The sequence below is a fragment of the Pelmatolapia mariae genome, linkage group LG14, assembly GCF_036321145.2.
Source record: "Pelmatolapia mariae isolate MD_Pm_ZW linkage group LG14, Pm_UMD_F_2, whole genome shotgun sequence".
In the NCBI taxonomy this organism is placed as follows: domain Eukaryota; kingdom Metazoa; phylum Chordata; class Actinopteri; order Cichliformes; family Cichlidae; genus Pelmatolapia; species Pelmatolapia mariae.
Genome location: NC_086239.1, coordinates 2,453,398 through 2,473,199, shown reverse-complemented (window position 1 = coordinate 2,473,199; position 19,802 = coordinate 2,453,398). Strand labels below are relative to the sequence as shown.

The window sequence follows — 19,802 nt, the reverse complement described above, 5'->3', positions numbered from 1 at the left end:
AATGATGAAATGAGCGCAATATACAGGAAAATCAAAAGAACTGTGATTTATGAGAAATGGTTTTCACAAACGTAAATCATCAAAAGTTTATACCAAGAAAGCATTAAGGCATTGAACCAATGAAACAGTTATTTTGAAGCTTGATCTAAATAGTTTAATAACATGAAAAGAGTTTGATTTCATCAGTCGCAGTAAAAAGATACAGTTTCAAAAAGTAGAGATATCCTTGTTGCAGTTTTAGTGTCTGACTCTGATTTGTGATTTATTCATTTTGCTGATTCTCTTATAAGAACTGTAACTGACAGCATATACATGCAAAATTCAACTTTCCTTCAATGCACAGTTTCATTTACTTATTTATGAAACTATATAGTTCCACCTGACTGCACTAAGTCACAGGATATTCTCTCACTTTAAGCGCTTTAATAAATTGAACTTGAAGGAGGTACAAATAATTAACTGAAAATGAGTTGCTGTACACCCACCTTTATCTGGTGGCATATTCTGCCTCACCAAACAAAATAACAGATTTGCATAAAAACCAAAAAACAAATATTGGATAATAAAATAATTTTTCAGTATGTTTATAACATCACCAGGACATTAACCCTTTCCCTTCCTTATAACTGCTTTGGTCCTCTGGTCTCAGTGAGGCTGCTTTGGTTCTAGAGCTTTTCTTCTGTTAGCTTTAAAATGTCCACGCTCGGCTGGGTGAGAGGGACTTCAGTGTCTGATCAGGTTTGCTGTTACCAACATTTTCATGGTGATCTTCCTGTGGTAATGACTGTGGTATTGACGTGTTAGCGACTGGCTGTGAGTGTGGGCGAAGGTATTTGATGGACTGCGTTTAATTTCCCAGTAAACATCAGTATCAGTAGAATCAGTTGTTAAGGCCCTGTTTGTAAATGGCCAGTTTACAGTCACCAGTTAGCCTAACATTACTTTGGACTGTGGGAGGAAGCCAGAGTACCTGGAGGAGACCCACAGAGGCGCAGGAGAACAGGGAACCTCCTCGCAGTGAGGTGACAGTGCTCATTGTTTAACCACTGTGTGACACTAAAATCAAAGAATTAAGAAATCATAAATTTTCTCAGACGTGCCATGAAGCATTTCCTACTGCTGGACATTTTTCCTCTGTCAGATATTTGTGTTTGGTTTTTTTTAAATATTTTTTTAAAAATTATTTCTGATACATTTGGATGGTTTTATGTGATTGGAGTCACATACACGGACTCTATTTAGCATTCATTTTTAGCTTTTTGCAGTCTTTGTTCATATCCATACAGAAGAACGATGCCTTCTTGCAGTTATTTTACTGTCCCCCCAAACCTATTTTAAAAGGTCGGGCTTGCTAGCCACGACTATTTCAGACGTGTTTTCCTCAAAGTGGCAGGCTTGTTGTCTACAAAGTAGACAGCTTTTTTCCCTCGTCAGGTGGAAAACACATGAGCATGGGGTGGTTATTGAAGAAAATCTTGTAAAATCTGCTTGGAAGCCTGAAGAACCAGTAACGACAGGACTGTAATTTAGAACTCGTAGCATTAAAAACAATAAGTGAAGCAGATGTTACAGGAGGGAAAGAGCCTGCCCTTCCATATATTATTCCCGTTGAAAGAAGCTGGTCTCTGGTTCGGTGGCTGTGTGCATTAAAAAGCTCATTTCAAGAGACTAAATTTGTAGAAGATGACCAGTGCAAGCAAATCTAAATTCAGTGCCAGACACAAATCCAGACATTCAATATTAACGAGCTGTTGAAGATCTGCTCCTTAGAACAGGTGTAATATCTTTATCAATGCAGTTACTGTTTTAAACAGAAATGATTTAACTTGATGAAACATCAGACTCCAAACTCATGAGGACTAAATGGGCTCCTCAGCCAGCTGCGCTCTGCTACCTCAGGTGAACCACCACCACATCTGTCACCATGGAGATTGTGGAGCTCTCCTGGGACCTCCAGGGCATTTGTTATGCTTGCAGTTGCTAATATGTGTGAGAAGAAGGCCACCACATCTTCACGATTCATGTGACTTTAAGGTGCCTGGTCATCATCGCCATAATATTAGATTTGTGTACGTTATGGCAGCGAGTCCCACTATAGGCTATGAACTTTTCCACAGGCCCAAATCTGAACAATAAGCCAAAACGTCTGTAGCCTTCAGATCTATCTGTCTGTACCTTAATCTGCATTCTTTCATGGAGAGGTGGGAGGTGACTAATCGCTTTTCTACAGCCTCATTAAATCCTGTCCTGGTAGGTTAATGGTTAACTGGCTGGGCTGCTGATGCTTTGACGTTGGATATATTTATATTACAGATTGTAATGATTTATGGAAGGTAATCAGAAATATGTTTCACTTGATTCATAGTCATAATAAAAATACAACTTTTTTTTTATGCATCATTCATGGACTGATGTCATTCAGTTTTCTCACGTGTCTCTTAATAAACTGCATCAATGTGGTTTGAAATTTCATGACCTCAGTTTATGTGCAGCTACAGCAGCTGAATAGAGTGTACTGAGTGCTGTTACCGCTGCTCTCTGGCTGCACAAGGTCAGTTTATCGGTTGGTAATACAGATTATTGATAGGCCACAAAGAGGCGTTGGACCCTGAATTCATGCTTGTACGTGTGAAGAAGGGAGGGAGAGCGACAGAGGGGAAGGAAACATGAAAGTAAAACTAGTACTTACCCCGATTTGTTCTACTTTGTTGCTTTTGAACTGACCTTTGAACTGACCTCGAGTTATGGGTTGATCAGTGTTTGGTTCACTTTTTCTTTCGAGTCGAGGCAGTGCAAAGCCAGTGAGAAGTTGGGAGTGTCTGCTTTTTTCCTGTTCATTTTCCAAATCTTTCATCGGTTTTCTTTATAAAATTAGTCAAAAAGGTCTGTTGGGATAAGCTCTTTATGTCTAAAGTCTACAGCTCAGACTCAGAGAGGAGCTCAGAATCTGAGCTGAATAAAGAATCATGTAACAAAATGAATTCATGAATCTGATTCTTATCATCCTTTTCAGCTCCAATACATTAAAAAACAACTTCAAAGATTTTTATGCTGTTTTTTTGTTGTTGTTTGTTTGTTTTGTGGTAAATCAGAGATGTGGAGGACAGCCAGGTTTCTGTGGCTCTGCAGTGGTTGTACGGATCGTTTTCTGCTGCTTGTGTCATGAATACAGTTAGCTGCTACCTCTCATGACACACAAGGGGGCTTTAGTCTCTCTTCCTGCAGCTTTGTGCTCTGTGTTGATCCCCATGTGTGATTGGCTGCCTGCAGCCTGTGATTCAGCACTTGAGCATTAATCAGTCCTATCTTCAGTTGGGTCGCTGTCACCTCTCACTGATGCATGGGTTCAGGCCCGAGTACAGCGATGCAGCACCCTGTGGTGAGAAGGTGGGTACCCTGCTGTCCTCAGACCCACAGCATGTAGCTAGGCCAGTTTATTAAAATGGCTTAGGTGTATTGTTAGAATTCCATCAATATTATTTATACAGATTGCTTAATATAGTTATATTTATCAATATTGTCAATATATCTTATGGCTATAGAATTTGTGAAAATGTAATTTTCAAAGATAAGCTCATCAGTGATGTTCTGATCAGCTTTAATGCTAATCATGTAGGAGGATGTTTAGTAATCTGCCTGGGTACTATGGGATGTGTCCCTTCAGAATATAGCCCATGGTATTAGGGTTACATAATTGGAATTTGCTGCTTGTACGTTTGGAAAAGGTACCCCAAGGCTGAAAGGTATGAAAGATATGCTCCCATCCAGATGATGGATGTCTTTTTCAGGTAGGGCCTTGTGTGTCAGCAGGATGCTGCTTGAGTGCATGCTTCATCTGTTACAACAGTATAGCTTCATGGTGCTGATCTGGCGTACCTGAGGTTCAACCTTTCAAACACTTTGCTCTCTCAAAAGTCCAGCAAATGCTTTCCTCAGTTCCCAGTAACACCACAAGTGGTGCTAAAATAGAGGGGATACAGAATTGTAACAACATCTCTTAAAGCGGTACATTTTCTCATTTTAAATATTAAATATTTTATTGACAACTGATCATAAAAACAACATAGGGGATCTGCACCTCAGTCATTGCATTATGTGCACAGTGTCTCAACTTTTTTTGGCACTGGGGTTGTATTAGCAGTGATGAGAAAAATGAAATTAGTGAGCCGCATGAGCTCAGCATCAGCCTCTCAAGGCAGCCGTACATAAACAGGAGTATTAGCTGCTCCAGTTTCTGCTGTTGCCATTCAGCATCACATAGATTTTGTACTCGGCAGCTGGTAGGTTAATGACTGGCCAGTGCATACTCTGTGATCCTGCAAGTGCTTATGGGTTTCTGTGTGCACAGTTCATGAAGAGAAACATATTTCCCTGTAGTCCTAACTGCACATCCCTGAACGTGGATGACCTATAAATGGCCCTAGATCACACAGACATTCAGCTTTTCTGCAAAGTAAAAAAGGCTGTTTGGTGCCTTTAAAAACATTCGTTTCTTTGTGTTTTCATTCAAATATTGTCAACTCTTCCCACACATGAATATTTAACAGAAGTTAATGTTAACCTTAGAGTGTCAAAACCAACACAAGATATTTGTTGTTTTGGATCAGAGCCATGTCTCCCTGCTTGCTACGGGAGAATGTGCAGAGATCTGTGTGCAAAAGGAAAGTGGGTGTGGGGCTTTGCCGAGCGAACACTGTAGGTAGTGCAATTTTAAGGTATCGACCTTACTAGATATAAACTATATAGTATCATCCTGCATTGCAACTAAAATCTATTGAAACATTTTAGCCGCTGATGTTGCTCGAAGATTCCTTGGCAGTCAGTTCTGCTCTTTAGGTGCAGATCCACCACTGAAATCATTGCTAGGGATGAGAACGTTGGGGGCATCTAAGTAGGGGTGGTGACATTTCTGAGCTCAAAGCGACATCAGATGTTGCAGCTTGTTTTAGTACATGTGGAAAAATGTTACATAGTTAACAGCAAGGTTTAAAGGATTGGACAGCTGTTTGTCCTGACTTTATCAACTGTTGCCACACAGGTGCGTACACACACACACACACACACACACACACACACACACACACACACACACACACCTTCTATTAAGTTGATGTGTAGCTTCATACTTGGAGATGTGGTTTATCATTGGCCCACTGTTGGCCTGCAGGGGAACCTTGAGATCAAGAAGTGGGAGCGTAGCCGTGTGAGTTGCAGATTTTAGTGATATAGAAGAGATGCAAACACTTGCACTACGAGGGAAATTCAATACAGCCGGGCTTTCTTTGCTTTAGCAGAGTTGAAAAAATCTAAAACCCCAGCTGGAGATAACAGGTATCACAATGGTGGTTATCAGCTTCCTGTGTTAAGCTGAGCTTTCTGCTATGGGTCTGATGCACATTCTCATCAAAGGGGCTTTTAATGTGTTGCCCGACTCTTCTTCAGCACAGAATAATCCCCACGAGCACAGCCGACTCCAGTGAGTGTTATCAAATGATTATATTGAAATGGTGATAAAATCTAACATTACATTGCAACACTGTTGCAAAGAAGACAGGAAATTAATGTTGCAGAAAATTGTTAATCCTGTGATTTAGCGCCCAGAGCGGTAAGATGAGCATTTTAATCAGAGTTAATTGTTTTAACTGTGGGTGTGCTCACGGTGCTGCTGTTCATTTTTAACATGACTGCCTCACATTAGAGCTCGGAAACCTTAAAGTGGATACATTTAAACACTGAAACTTACTGACCCACCGGCTAATGAAGGAGATGTGGAAATCCTTTTAGTTTGCCTGCACACAAAGTGAAATTAACTTCATTGATCAAATAGCTATTCTTGGTTGTTGTTGTTTGTTCTAGTAGCTTCCAATTCAACAGTGTAAAGGAGACTTGGCAGCAAAGTAAAGCAAAAATGTATAGATTTCTGGCATCACCAAAAGATGATGTGCATGCACAATCCACTAACAACAAGATGCACAGTTTGCACTGCTCTAACTTTGTAGCTTCATTTGCTGTTAGTAAGCTAAACGGCTTAACAACTGGCACATAGAGAATACGGAGAATTTACATTGCAGTTAAAATATGATGCAAATAAAAGAGTTTGTTTAAAAAACCCTCTAAGGTTTTGTGCTCAGAATAAGTTGCCATGGTGAGTTGGTCAGTTACAAAGAGGGCCACTTTGGTAACACCAAGAACTCTGACTTGAAGCTCGACGTAGCTCACTGACCCATTAATGTCGCTTTGCTTTGGCTCAGCATCAAAGCAAAGCAGAAGCGTGGTCGTTTCTGCAAAATGACCAAGATTTTAAAAAAGCAGCCCTCAGACGTCTAACTTTGGGATATCTTCGTCTTTATACCAGCGATGACTTATTAAAGAAACAAAGTGAAAGGTGTAGGGTAGATGTGCACAGCTTCTTTGGATTCGCAACACGCAAGCTAAAATCCAAATGTAGTTTTCAGCCAGCAGAAGCAGCAGATACATGAGGCACCAGCAAAATAAATGTTCACAGTTCAGAGCTGTTGCACTCCGTCGGGTGGATGTCATTAAATGCTGATGTTTGTTTGTGTCATTCCACGTTTCAGTGGCTCTCACCGCTCTGCACTAGGAAACCATTTCTGTGTTGTAATAGACCGCACGCAGGCTTCTTTACAGCAGCTGGAGTGATCTGTGAAAAGGACCGGAGGCCTTTTTTAATAGAATTCATCTCTCCCAAAACAAAACACACAGTATTCCACATTGATTCCCATCCATTATCTCAGAACACGAGACCACGTATTATTTTCTAATGATGGTTTGTTTTTTACATTCCGTGCAGTTTCCAATCAGTATTTAGTATTACCACAAACTGTACACCAATGTGCATGACTATGCAGGGAGTAGATAAACCCATCACTCTTTGGGACAGTGGCTTTCTTTAGTCTTGTTGTCTCTGTGAGGTTGTCAGTGACCTGTAAATACCTTCTGATCGTCAGCTTACCTTTCATAAAACCACATCTTGGCACTTTTTTGGCACTTGACACAGTTTTCATGCGTGGTGCCCAAAAACCAGGATAATTGAAAAGGTTCTTGTTCTGTGTTGTGCTTACAGCACACCTGTGTCCAGCAGTGCTTCGAAAAGACGTGGTGTTAGCTTTATACATTTATATAATGCTTTTCTAGTCTTGCTGACCACTTACTACTGATCTAGGCTTACTGTACATTTGTACAGCACTTTATTCTGTAGACTTAAACCACATCGTAGCCAATTTAAAATCCACCCAGAAAAACCCCGGCTGTGGTTTGTGCCAGGGTTCTTCATGCTGGGAGGAGACACCACTCTGACGATGTGCTCGTCCTCTCAGGTAGGAGAAAAGCCTCAGTAGCAGTGTGACCTTTAACATTTTTCAAACTCGCTGAGTCTATATCTATAAATTAATTTTTTAGGTTTTGTATGGTTCAGTTTTTGTGGAAATAAATGTGAAGAATGAAGGTGTCTTACTTAAATTACCTGAAGAGACACCAGCGCCCTCCTCATACCTGTTATGTCAGTTCGGTCAAACACCAGCACCCTGCTGTTACTGCTGAAAGGCATTTGCGGTAATTTATTTGCGTCACTTCATTAGCACAGCCCGTTAACACAAATTGTGCATTCTTAGTAAAGTTTGATCCAGCTGAGGCCGTTAGTTTGAAGGCTTTGTCTGTATGACAGTAGTCAGAGTGAAACTGCGTCTGTGGAGATGAAAAAGGTTACTGGGCCAACCAAGGTATATGCATAGTGTGTGCGCGCGCACCATCACTTCCTGTAAATGGGGTTTGAACTCTGTTTTGTTGTTAAACTGATTTTTAATTTTTTTTAAATAAAGATTTTTGTCCAGTTACTCTTGGTTACTTGCTATAGAGAAGTCAGTGGTATGTGATTGGCACAGTTTTACTGATTATCTGCCTGTCAGCAAGATTACAGTAAAAGTAACAGGCTGCATTTCAGTAAACTTCGTGGAGAGGTGGAGCATCGTCAGAAGTAGTGCTGGGCGATATGGAAAAAATATTTATCACGATATGAATTCTTTTATATCACGATAACGATATATATCACGATATACCACCTGACCTGTGGTCATCTGGAAAGTATGCAGTCTGTAAACAGCGAGTGGAGAGGGTGCAGTCTTTCTTTTGAGTTACCGTAAAGCATGTCGCAAATCCGGGTGCACGTAAAGCAGCACCATGTCGCAAAACCACAAGACAGAGTTTCTTTGCGAAAAATATCATTTTTTATACTTTATTTTCTCTAGCATAAAGTTCAGAGTATGTATAGTGAGAAGACCACACTAATATATTTGCCACAGGCTATTTAACCCTTTAAGACCTACCATAGAACCAAGTCCGCCAGAGCTTATGTTTACATTTTACATGCTGTAGTGCCATTTGTGGGAGCATTTCAAGTTGCTATACATCAATACAACCGTTATAGCCCAAATTTTAATATTATGTATGCATTGAGTCCGTAGAAACTACATAAATTGCAAAAAAAAGTGCAATAAACTACAAAAAAATTGAAAATCGTTTTTGTTTTGTTTTTTAGATATATTTCTAGTTAGAGAAATTTAAGAGGCTTATCCCTCAAAACTGTAAATACAAAAAAGTTGCACAAAATAGTTTCCAACCACGAGAAATTTATTTTGAGTGTCTTCATAGTTTTATGTTTGAGATACACTAATTTTAATATACTACAGGAAAAATGAAAATAAATATTATAATGCAAATTTGCAAAAAAAACAGCATGTGCATCAAAATAAATTATTTCCAACAGTGTAATTTGACTTCTAAGCATCCCAGAAAGGATACAGAAAAGCATAAAGTCAAACATGACTTTTAAAAACACCAAAATAAGCTTTGAAGCTAAAAAACTAAATTTTCCGCGAAAATGACGTCACTTCCGGTTTCGGCCAGGTAATGGCGGACATGCGATAGTTCACGCTGACTTATATTCCAAGGTAGGAAGTGTTATGAACAGCTGATCGGATCGGCAAAGCGTGTTTCTGGAATATTATGTTTTTGTTGCTGCAAGTCTGGAATATTATGTTTTTGTTGCTGGAAGCGCTTTTTATGCAATTTTTGCAAAGCTATATGTGGAAGGAAACCGTGACCTAGGGCAAGCTAATGGAATAAGATGTAAGTACAACTCGGTTTCATATGCAAAAACAATTATTGCGCTACCTTACGTGGTTCCAGTTCTACAGGGATTTAAAAATAGTTAGGCAAAACGGAGTGTGCCTGCTCCGACCGGTTGTAAAGGGTTAATGATATATTTTATGTAATAATTTATTAAATTAGGGTTAGAAACGATAGAAACGATAGAAGACAAATGGCACGATAGAAACTTTTCTATCGTCCACACGATATATATCGTCATATCGCCCAGCACTAGTCAGAAGAAGAACCTTTTAAATTTTAGTGGTGATCTGGGTTCCTTTCTTTAGGGCATTAGTCTCGGTGGAAGGTGTGCTCTCCCAGTCTCCTTGGATGTCGTTAGCCTGCGTGCACGGGCTCTGGTTTTTTGTTAAAGGCACAGTAGTCCACTGCTATTTGAATTAGCTGTTGCACCCTAACACCAACGTATCCAGGTAAAAGCGATTCTCTTTTAATGTCTCTCCTCTTAAACTTTTAGTTGGAAATAAAGTTTATTGCTCAAAATTAGTTTATGCCTGAATGTTGCTGGCTAACATCGCGGTGACAGTGTGTGTGTATGAGCGTTTGCACGTGTGTGCAGTCCATCTGGGTAGGCTTTAAGGTCAAACCTGAAACCCCATGAGCACTACTGCCCCTACTGGCTCTGTCGAAATAGGTGATATCAGAAACCCAAGTGTGGTTCAGAGATGCTTATAAAGAAAAGTTTCCATACAGGTGGAATAACAGCTTTTAAGAGAGTTGTTGATGGAACTCGGCATGAGTAGTTTTCCAAAAGACACAAACAAAAATGTCATGTGTGCTTCTTGCTTTGACCTTGTGCTGTGGAAGGGTTAAATTAAACTGATTCAACTGAAGCTGTGACAGAAAATATTACATATGTATTAAAGAGCAGTTGTCGAAGTGGAGCTGATTAGACAGCATCAACAATGTGAGCGTTGACAGAGATGGCGTGGTAGTATTAATGTAATCATGTAGTGGTGTGAAAGAAAGACTGAGATTTTTTTACATTTGCCTTAAGTGCACTAAAAAGTCGAATCATCACACGTTACAAATGATGTGCAGATATCACTGGCTTTAACGGATGTGCATGTTTGCATATCTATTACACATGGTTAGCTTTGACTTTGACCACATGAATCTGTTTTTAAGCTCTATTTTGGTCTCCACCATCTCCAGTGACATGTGTCTTTGTTATCATATAAACAACATCTTGCATTAAGTAAACATATTCTCCAATCAGACTTAAAAATACCTCGATAACGATGGAGATTCTAGTGCTCTCCATCCCGTCCTCATCAACATCTCATAAGCTTCTCTGGAAAATTTCTCAAGATTTGTTGCACACTTGGAATCAAGGATGAGCTAAAGTTTAGCTGATATGTCAATGAACGTTTAAAGGTCAAGAATAGTCCAATAACTGTTATGGTAATTATGTCATAGTTAGCACAGTCCTGTCTGTCATAACACTAACCTGCAACTTCTCTGATTGGCGGAGGCATATAAATACAAGTAGCCACAAGTGGTGTAATTGCAGCAATGGCTGTAATGGCAGCTGGATAGTGTAGTGGTAAGACTACACACCTCTGGAGCGGGGGTCGCAAGTTCGATTTCCACCCGGTATCCAGTAAGGGTCCTGGCTAGACCCCCCATGCTAGAAACAAGCCCCGGAGTGGCGCGGCTACGTCTGCAGCCTGTCCACAGTTCAGGACACAAGCATTTCACTGCATGTTCACTATATGTTGTACTGTGTATGTGACAAATAACATCTGTATATTTGCAATTACATAAGCAGTGTAGAAAATGAGCACACTGAAATTACTAAAGTTGTATTTTGCCTTTCTTTAAAGCCACACTTTAATGCAGACAAGGTCAAATTTAAGGACGTGCATTATTTGTAGTCTCTTAAGACTACAACAGGAAACACTGTTTTAGTTTATCATTGATTCAGAAAACATCAAAGTTGCGCTTGGATCATTTGATAGGCTACCCTCTGACGAGCAACATCCAATCCTGAAGCAGGTGGACCAGTCATCCATTCTAATCAGACATTTGTCAATACCAGTCGAGCAGTTCTGTCATGCTGCTGTGGCTCCAACCTCAGCACTATCGTTCTGTCCCAAGCTTTTCATATGGAGTCTTTAAAGTGCCCTCAATTTCTAACTAATGTACCTACATTTGTATTTGCTAATTCACTGCAGCTTATCCCTGTTTGAACTGTGATTGGCTGCTGAAAGCTGATAAGTCAACAGTTAATTATTCCGTTTTACTGCACGCTGACCCCTTACCTATCAGATGAGCGGCACCTACTGGTATCTTGTTGATCATTTAGCTACAATGTGGTCATGGAAGCTGTAAACAGGATCCTTTTCAGCCATTAGTCAGCAGTTTGCTGTCACCGCTGTGTATAGTCGGTGACATTGTTCGCTACAGCGCCACAGTTACTACTACATGTGTAAGCAGCTTTGTCATTTTTACCAACTGTTCCAGAGTTAATCTATGGATTAACGACATGACACCGTGTAACTACTTTTTCAGGCACTTCTGTTAGAAGATCATTTTAACCGCTGCATTAAAAGCGTTTCCTCTGTTTACTTTAATTGGATGGAAGTCATTCTTTCTGTGTTGCTGTGGGCTGCCAATAATTGTGCTGCAGTCCTAGTGAAGTGAAGGTGAAAGAAATCTGGCGTCTAGTTCTCAGAGCTTCAAACAATGACATTTAAAAACATTAAAGACGTATTTCAGGACCATCCAGACCTTGGTCCTAATACAGTTTTTAAACTGTTATAGCCATTGCTTGTTTCTTTACTGTTTATCTTTCTTAGATTCTGTTTTTCTCTTGCAGACTTGTAGCATGACTTCGCAAACAACTGCAGATCAGCTCTCCGTCTCTATTGATGTAATCCCATCTCTGTTTGTCTCTCTCTGTAGTCACTGATGTGGAACTGAAGCGGCTGAAAGATGCCTTCAAAAGAACCAGTGGCCTCTCCTATTACATGACCCAGCAGTGTTTCTACAGGGAAGTGCTGGGAGATGGAGTTCCCCCTAAAGTCGCAGAGGTAAGCCACAATGATGTCACACCACATATTCTGAGTGGGTAACGGTGGCGGCAGTTTCCAGGAAGCCAACAAAATCAGTTTGGTTATGCCTTAGCAGTGTACTCCCTGACCAACGAGCTTTGTATGAAGGATTTTATTGTAAGTACAAGCTAGAGATTTTAGTTTTAGTGAGGGGCCATTTCACCTCACATTAGGCTCAGCCTTGCATTCCACTGAAAGACTTATTGATCCAATAAAAAGGTATCATTACCATTTTATAGCTCTGTGTTTCCTGTTGAAAATCATCAGTCTGATGTTAGAGGCTGAAGAACAGCCAAAGTTCTGCAGGGGAATAAATATAGAATGGCAACGTTGTTTCCAGTTTATTTATAGCTGCTTAAAGGAGACTCTTCGTACAGATACAGAGGAGAGTCTGTTTTTCTTTGAAGTAACTGAATCATTAAAGTAATCAACACAGACCTAGACTTGATATATACAGCTGGTGTATATGCAACAGTATGTCTATATATGTATAATATAGTCTAACTACAGTTTCCCTCACACATCCCCATCTGACAGAGCGTCCTCCTGTCACTTTTTACGACTTGTCATTCTCATGTTACACATTTGAAACCTGCTCTTCTCCTTCTTCTGGTGAAGTTGACAGATTTAAAAATACTCTGGAGGAATATAGACTGAAATGAAATGTAAAGACTCAAAGTGTAATAGTCATCGTAGAATGACTAAAGCAGTTATCTTTCTCTCTATAGATATAGATATAGATATAGAGAGGACAGAATCAGAATGCTTTATTAGTCCCTAAGTAAATTCTGTGGGTTACAGTTGACAGTAACCCACAAGACAGTAACAGACTAAACTGTTTAAATAATACAATATGTCAGAGAGTTTACAAATGTAAGAAATAGCGCTAGTATGTACAAATCGCTCAGTTATACAGATGGATGGATATTTAATTATTTAATTAGGGTTTGGTTTTTATTGGGCTACTGATCGCTTTGTGTTGACAGCAACTTGGTCTTGCTCTTGAAATGAGCTACTAATTCCTTTGTTCGTTCCTTTTAATTATTTTGGTATATGGGCTTTTTAAATTGGTAAATGTCAGGCTGTTCATTTAAAATAACCTGAATTATAAAACTCCTCCAGGGAAATACGTCTCGAAATGACAGGTAGAGGGGGGCTTGAAACATTTTAAATGTGTCTGTGTTAAACAAAAATAATAGAATTTTTAAAGTTCCATCTGGAAACTCCAGAATTTAGTTTTATTTGGATTACATGAAAGTTGAATGAAGATTTCTTTTTTGTATTTCTTTCTTTTACCAATGTTAGGTTTTTGAATAGCGTGTGTGCAAATATGGGACTTTGGTATTTCTGGCCCAAATTACAGATCCTGCTTCATTGTTTAGGGTAATTAAGGGAGTTAGAGTCCAGTCAGACACATGGGAGCATCCTAATATTCTGACAGCAGGGTTTCTTTAGCTTTGTCTGCTTTGCGCAAACACACCTAACCTTACCGCTCTGCACATGATTGTTTAGGTAATTAAGAAAAAAAGAAAAACGAGGTTTTGATTCAAGTTTGTTGTCCTTGCTCTGTATGTATTTCAACTTTACAATGCAATGATGATCCTAACATGAACTACTGATAAAGGTTCTCTGAAATAATTCAAAACTGGCTGTCACTTTTTTCTTCTCCTGTGTTTTTTGTCCCGTGTCATGCACGTTGTGTGGGCACAACCATTTAAAGTTCACAATCATTTAAAATCAGTTTGCTTGTGTAATAGGAATGTATTTTCCTGACATTATATCATAAATCATGCTGCTCTGACTAATTGTTCCAGAGCATATGTGCCCTGCTGTCCATCAGTCCCAGTCTTAGTTGCGAGATGACAGCAAATGGTTATTTCAGTCCAAACGTACGTGGGCTTTCCTCTGTGATGTCCCACTTCTTTCTTCTGTAGCTTCAGTTGCTTCATAAAAATGTAACCACGTGTCGTGGCTAGCTGGATTGTGCATATCTGCTATGCATACGCTGTACATTTGTATTTTACATTATGGAAAACACTACAATGGCAAACAAAAAAAGTGCATGATTCAGTTAAGGCTCGCTGCTCTGCCAGTTTCTTGAGCATACAATAACAACACCTACCTTGTCTCCACAGTGCATTAGTAAGGCCAGTGTTAGTCATCGTGCACCCCCCCACTCCATCTGCTGCTTATTAAACACACTGCTTGCATGTCTTCACTACAGCACGTGTCATCTCCCTCCTTCTTCTCCTTTGTCACCATGGCAGCAGTTACTGCGGTGACAGCAGTCCAGATGTAAGGTTGCTGCTGGTGTCTTCAAATATAGCCGTGGCTACTGCAGAGTCTGGTAGTTCAAAGAAAGCCCGACCCAATCAGTCAGTCAAGGAACACGCACTGTTCAGTGCTCAGACATCTATCTTGTGTTTTATCATAAGTGTATAATGATGGTGCTGACGATCATCCGTGGTCAAGTATCCAGAGATTTTATGTACTGGATAAATCACACGTTGGCTTGATGTTTTGTTTTTTGTTTGTTTTCACTCAGTGTTATCTCAGTAGGATGAACAGTTGTTAACTGGTATTTTGTTCCTCAGGCACACATATGCTGATAAATCCTGATAGTTATGGTAAATGGTCTGTATTTATATAGCGCTTTTACTAGTCCCTAAGGACCCCAAAGCGCTTTACATATCCAGTCATTCACCCATTCACACACACATTCACACAGTGGTGATGGCAAGCTACGTTATAGCCACAGCCACCCTGGGGCGCACTGACAGAGGCGAGGCTGCCGGACACTGGCGCCACCGGGCCCTCTGACCACCACCATAGTATACATAGTTAATGTATAAGTACAAGGAGTTATTGTTGCTCACAGTGTGCCGTAGCAAGAAGGTCTCATAGTGAACTACCAAATGCTTCAGGATGAACACAAATACCATTACACCTTCTACATGTAATATAACAACAAGGTTTGAGCCGATCACTGTTTGGGAGGTGGGAGTGGGAGTGGGAGGAGAGACAGACGAGTTAAGAAGCGTGCTTTAGTTGGCTGCGTCGAGGACTTCCCCAGAGTCTCTGGGGACTCCACAGTCAGTTTGATGTATGAAACTATATGCGTGTAGTGATATTTAAAGAGTAACAGTAACAAAATAATTTTTTGTAAGACATATTTATTCTACAATATTTACAGCTTTAAAAAGAATAAAAAACCCTGATCTGCTCTTGTAGAGGTTTACTCTGCAACCTGACGACTAAACTTGGCTCTGAGCTTCGTGGACACAAATTCTCCGTTTCATAGTTTGAGTTAAGCTCCAAAAACACTCGGACCTGTGTGTTTTCATCAGCTGTACTGTTTGTCCAACTTAAACACATTTTGTGTAGTTTGTCGTTGTTCGTGGACTCGTCACATCGTCAGAATTATGACTTGACCAATGTTCCTGAGAACCACTAAAGACACGCTGCCTCTCACAGGTGAAATGTGCTTTCTGTGATGGTTGACCTTTTGCATGTAGATCAGCGGAGTTCCCCTTTAATTTTGTTTTCCCACAAATGTGCGTTTACTGAAATTGATCACGTTTCTCCTCATAAAGCCACTGAGATTTTTTTGTGCGTGTGTGTATTCAATAAACACTAGTTGCAGGTTTTTTGGCAGTCAGGATGGCAGTGAATACAAACCTGACTTACAGTTTATACATGGATCAGTGAATGCATCGGTATTTTTAGTTTCTGTCACTTTTTAATATAAATAAATAAATGCAGGTTTAAATGAAGAAGCTAGTTAAGCAGCAGTGTGTGATGAAGGGGCGGCAGATGACGGTGAAAGTGGAGTGTTGGATTTAGAAATTTGCATCGTATGACACAGCGTGACTTCCGTTTTTTAAAAGCCACAAATAAAGCTTCTGTACTCGTTGTGACCTGCTGGCACGGACATGCTTCATCAGCTCCTGACTGCAGAGTCATGTTATGCAAGCCATCAGCGTGTCCTTTAGCTTAATAACAGCAGCGTCTCCGTAACATGAGCTGATATGGATATAGTTTTAAAGATGAGGAGCACATTTCTGTATTTTTGTTTTGGGTGATTTTCTCTCACAGTTCCACAGAAACTAGTCCAGGGCTACTTCTGGAGAAACTGAACTGAAAATGAATTGTAAGTCCAGCACAGGAAGTACTTTCCTCCTGTCACAGGTAGCTTTCCTTTTAATGACATCGTACTGTAGGAGATGGTCTTGCAGTATTCCAGAATCATGTCACCAACATTACTGCATCCAGTAATCACTGCATTATGTTAAATGTTACATTTGTTATATTTTTGAATGACAAACTTCAAATGGTTTTGTTTTTTTTAAATTGTCGGTGAAACCTGATGATGTTGGTCAAAACTCTTCTTTGCTCACACATTGGCAGCTTATCCTTTGTCACTGTGGTGTTTGGATGGACTGACGTCTCGATCGTGTTACAGACGGTGGAGCAGCTCATGTTTAACGTTACGATTATGTGTGTGTTTTAGGTGATCTACACCTCGTTTGGAGGCTCTGCCAAAGGGCTGCACTTTAACAATCTGATCGTGGGTTTGGTGCTTCTGACCAGAGGACGTGATGAGGAGAAGGCAAAGTGTAAGTTACTCTACGTGAGCCGGTGGGAAGTATCTGTTTAGGCCATGAGATGTTGATTTCATTTCCTTCTCTCTTGTCTCACTTTTTTAAAAAAAAAAAAAAACCAGAATAAAAGTAGTTTTAAAAATAGTTTTTTATGAGATATAATGTAAGCTTTAAGCTAATGCAGTTTCGTTGCAGTCGAGGAGCGATCAGGGGTTGCCATGGCTACTGCCACAGTTGGATAAACATACTTACTGTCATTAAAGTAATTTATTACATCGTTACCTACTATGAAAAGTAATTTGTTAAAGTATTTCTAAATTGCTAAAACTAACTCCCTTTGCATGTAGACGGGGTGTCATGGTTAAACATCCGGATGCTGTATTTCCTGTCATATATATTTACCTTTAAGTGTTTTCACTCTACCTCTTTTCATAGTGAGCTGTAATCGGTAATATCTCCACCACCAAATAATCAGCATCAGGCTGGTTGGTTTCTGTGTAGAGTTAGCTTTAGCTGCACTAAATGCTCGCTGTTGCTGTTTCTGAGGCTTAGCTCTGGCACAGGTATTAACAGGCCTCGTGTTTTGAAGGTACTGTTTAAAAATGTGAAGAACTAATTAGCAGCTGACCCTTACACTTACACTGACCTAACACTTCTCAGTATCTCAGCCGTGTAAAGGCCTGACAGACTCCTGACATACAGTCATGTGGATTTGTTCCACGATTACTTGGTGAAGTTTCCCTCTGGGCTTTGACTCGGACATTTATCCTAAGCCTTGTCCAGTGCTGTCTTGGATGTTTGCTTTCATACTGAAAGATGAACAATTATGTAGATTTTCGTTGAGGTCATCGAACTGTTCTTTGTTGTATTTTAGAAGCTAATAAAACAAATAATGAGACTGTGGTGGACCACTGGAGGGCTCCACTCACACCCAGTTCTCAGGAAGTGTTGTTGCTATGTTTTGGAGGGAAAAGTGTTCAGTTGTGTGGTGATGAGTAATAAACGAGGAGTGTTAATCGAGAGCTCTCGTGTCGTATGTGTTTACCTCCACATTGGTGACCCCTGACTCGAACATGCTGCAGTCCGATGGTGGCACCGACTCCGCTCTGGATGCATCAGCAGCCGCCAGCCCTCTGCCTCCGGCTGCAGCTGCGTTTGCTGTGCCGCTCGAGCTGCCGGACTTTTGGCTTCACGATCCCCCGTCGTGGTTCGTGCACATGGAGGCTCAGTTCGCCCTTCGTGGCATCTCGGCTGACGACACGAAATATCACCAGGTGGTGGCCTCTCTCGACCCGCTAGCCATCCGTCGTGCGTTGACTCTCCTCCGGGACCCACCCGCCCGAGGGAAGTACGCCGCCCTTAAGGAGCTGCTTCTTCGGCGCTATGCCCTCTCCGACGCAGAGCGAGCCGAGAAGCTCCTCTCCCTCTCAGGCCTGGGTGGCGGTACGGCTCTCGAACTGATGGAGCGCATGCTGTCCTTTCTCGGTCCGGACGACGGGGGATTCCTGTTCGCCCACATCTTCCTCCGACAGCTGCCGGCGGCCGTGAGAGCCGGCCTCGCCAACTCTCCGCTTCTGGGCACGAAGGATTATCGCTCCCTGGCTGAGGACGCGGATCGTATTCTCTTGGCTACCCGCGCTTTCCACGATCACGAGCTAGTTCCAGCCTCGCCGGCGGCGCCTTCTGCTTCCCCGCTGACCTGCCCCGATGTGTCCGCTCCTTCGCTGGCGGCAAAGGTCGCGGCACAGCGACACCGCGGACTGGACCTCTGTTTCTACCATCAGCGTTTTGGCCCCAGAGCGCGCCGCTGCTTGCTGCCTTGTGCTTTTCCGACCCTGGGCCACGGGCCCCGACAGCGCGCTGTAGCGGCCGTGACCGCTGGCGACAAAGAAAAACTGCTCTTCATAGAAGACTCGCGCTCCGGGAGACGTTTCCTGGTTGACTCCGGCTCCCAGAAGAGCCTCCTTCCCCCGTCCGGCGCCGACAGTTTCGCAGCGGGCTGCGCTAATGGCTCTCCCATCGCAACGTTCGGGGAAAGGTTCGTGACTGTTTGTTTTCATGGTCGGGATTTCCAATGGACCTTTGTTGTTGCCGCTAGCTCTGTACCTATTTTAGGCGCTGATTTTCTTTGTGCCCACGGACTGCTGGTCGATGTCGCTAACAGACGCTTAATCGACGCCCAGTCTTTTTCTTCAGTACCCTGTTTCACTCGCGCCATCGAGCCCCTGAATCGGGCTAATTTGGTGACTTCTGGGAATGTTTTTCAGCGTTTGCTCTCTGAGTTCCCTTCACTGACTGTTCCTAATTTCTCAAACACGGCAACGAAGCACGGGGTTGAACATTATATTCCGACGGTCGGTCCCCCGGTGTTCGCACGCGCGCGCCGCCTCGACCCCGCGAAACTCTCCGTCGCTCGGGAAGAGTTTGCCGCTATGGAGCGCCTCGGCATTGTGCAGCGCTCGAATAGTGCCTGGGCCTCTCCGCTACACATGGTGCCCAAGTCCGACGGTCGGTGGCGGCCGTGTGGGGATTTTCGCCGTTTGAATAATGTCACGGAGAACGACCGTTACCCCATTCCCCACATACAGGATTTTTCCGCCCACCTCGCCGGCACCTCGATTTTTTCTAAAATTGACTTGGTGCGGGGGTATCACCAGGTTCCCGTGCGCGCCGAAGACGTCCCAAAAACTGCCGTTATTACCCCTTTCGGCCTGTTTGAATTTTTGCGCTTGCCGTTCGGACTGAAAGGCGCCGCCCAGACTTTTCAGCGGTTGATGGACTCTGTCTTGCGCGGGCTGCCTTTCGTCTTCGTGTACCTTGACGATATATTGGTGGCCAGCTGTTCTGAGAGTCAGCACGCGTCACATTTGCGTCAGGTTTTCCAGCGCTTGGCGGCACACGGCCTGATCGTCAACCCCTCCAAGTGCCAGTTCGGCTTGCCGGTTCTGGATTTCTTGGGCCA

At 42.0% G+C, this 19,802-nt stretch overlaps 1 protein-coding gene across 3 annotated transcripts in view; it reads left to right on the top strand.

The window, feature by feature from the left end:
• Positions 1 to 19,802, top strand: part of usp32 (ubiquitin specific peptidase 32) — a 64,271-nt gene that overhangs the window by 6,532 nt on the left and 37,937 nt on the right. For 2 of the 3 annotated variants that reach the window (XM_063492341.1, XM_063492340.1), the window contains exons 2-3: positions 12,091 to 12,218; positions 16,750 to 16,855. In XM_063492341.1, coding sequence (XP_063348411.1) covers positions 12,091 to 12,218; positions 16,750 to 16,855 — 234 coding nt within the window. Of the gene's footprint in view, positions 1 to 3,299; positions 3,388 to 12,090; positions 12,219 to 16,749; positions 16,856 to 19,802 lie in introns of those variants that run through there. The other variant, XM_063492342.1, reaches the window with a different exon arrangement.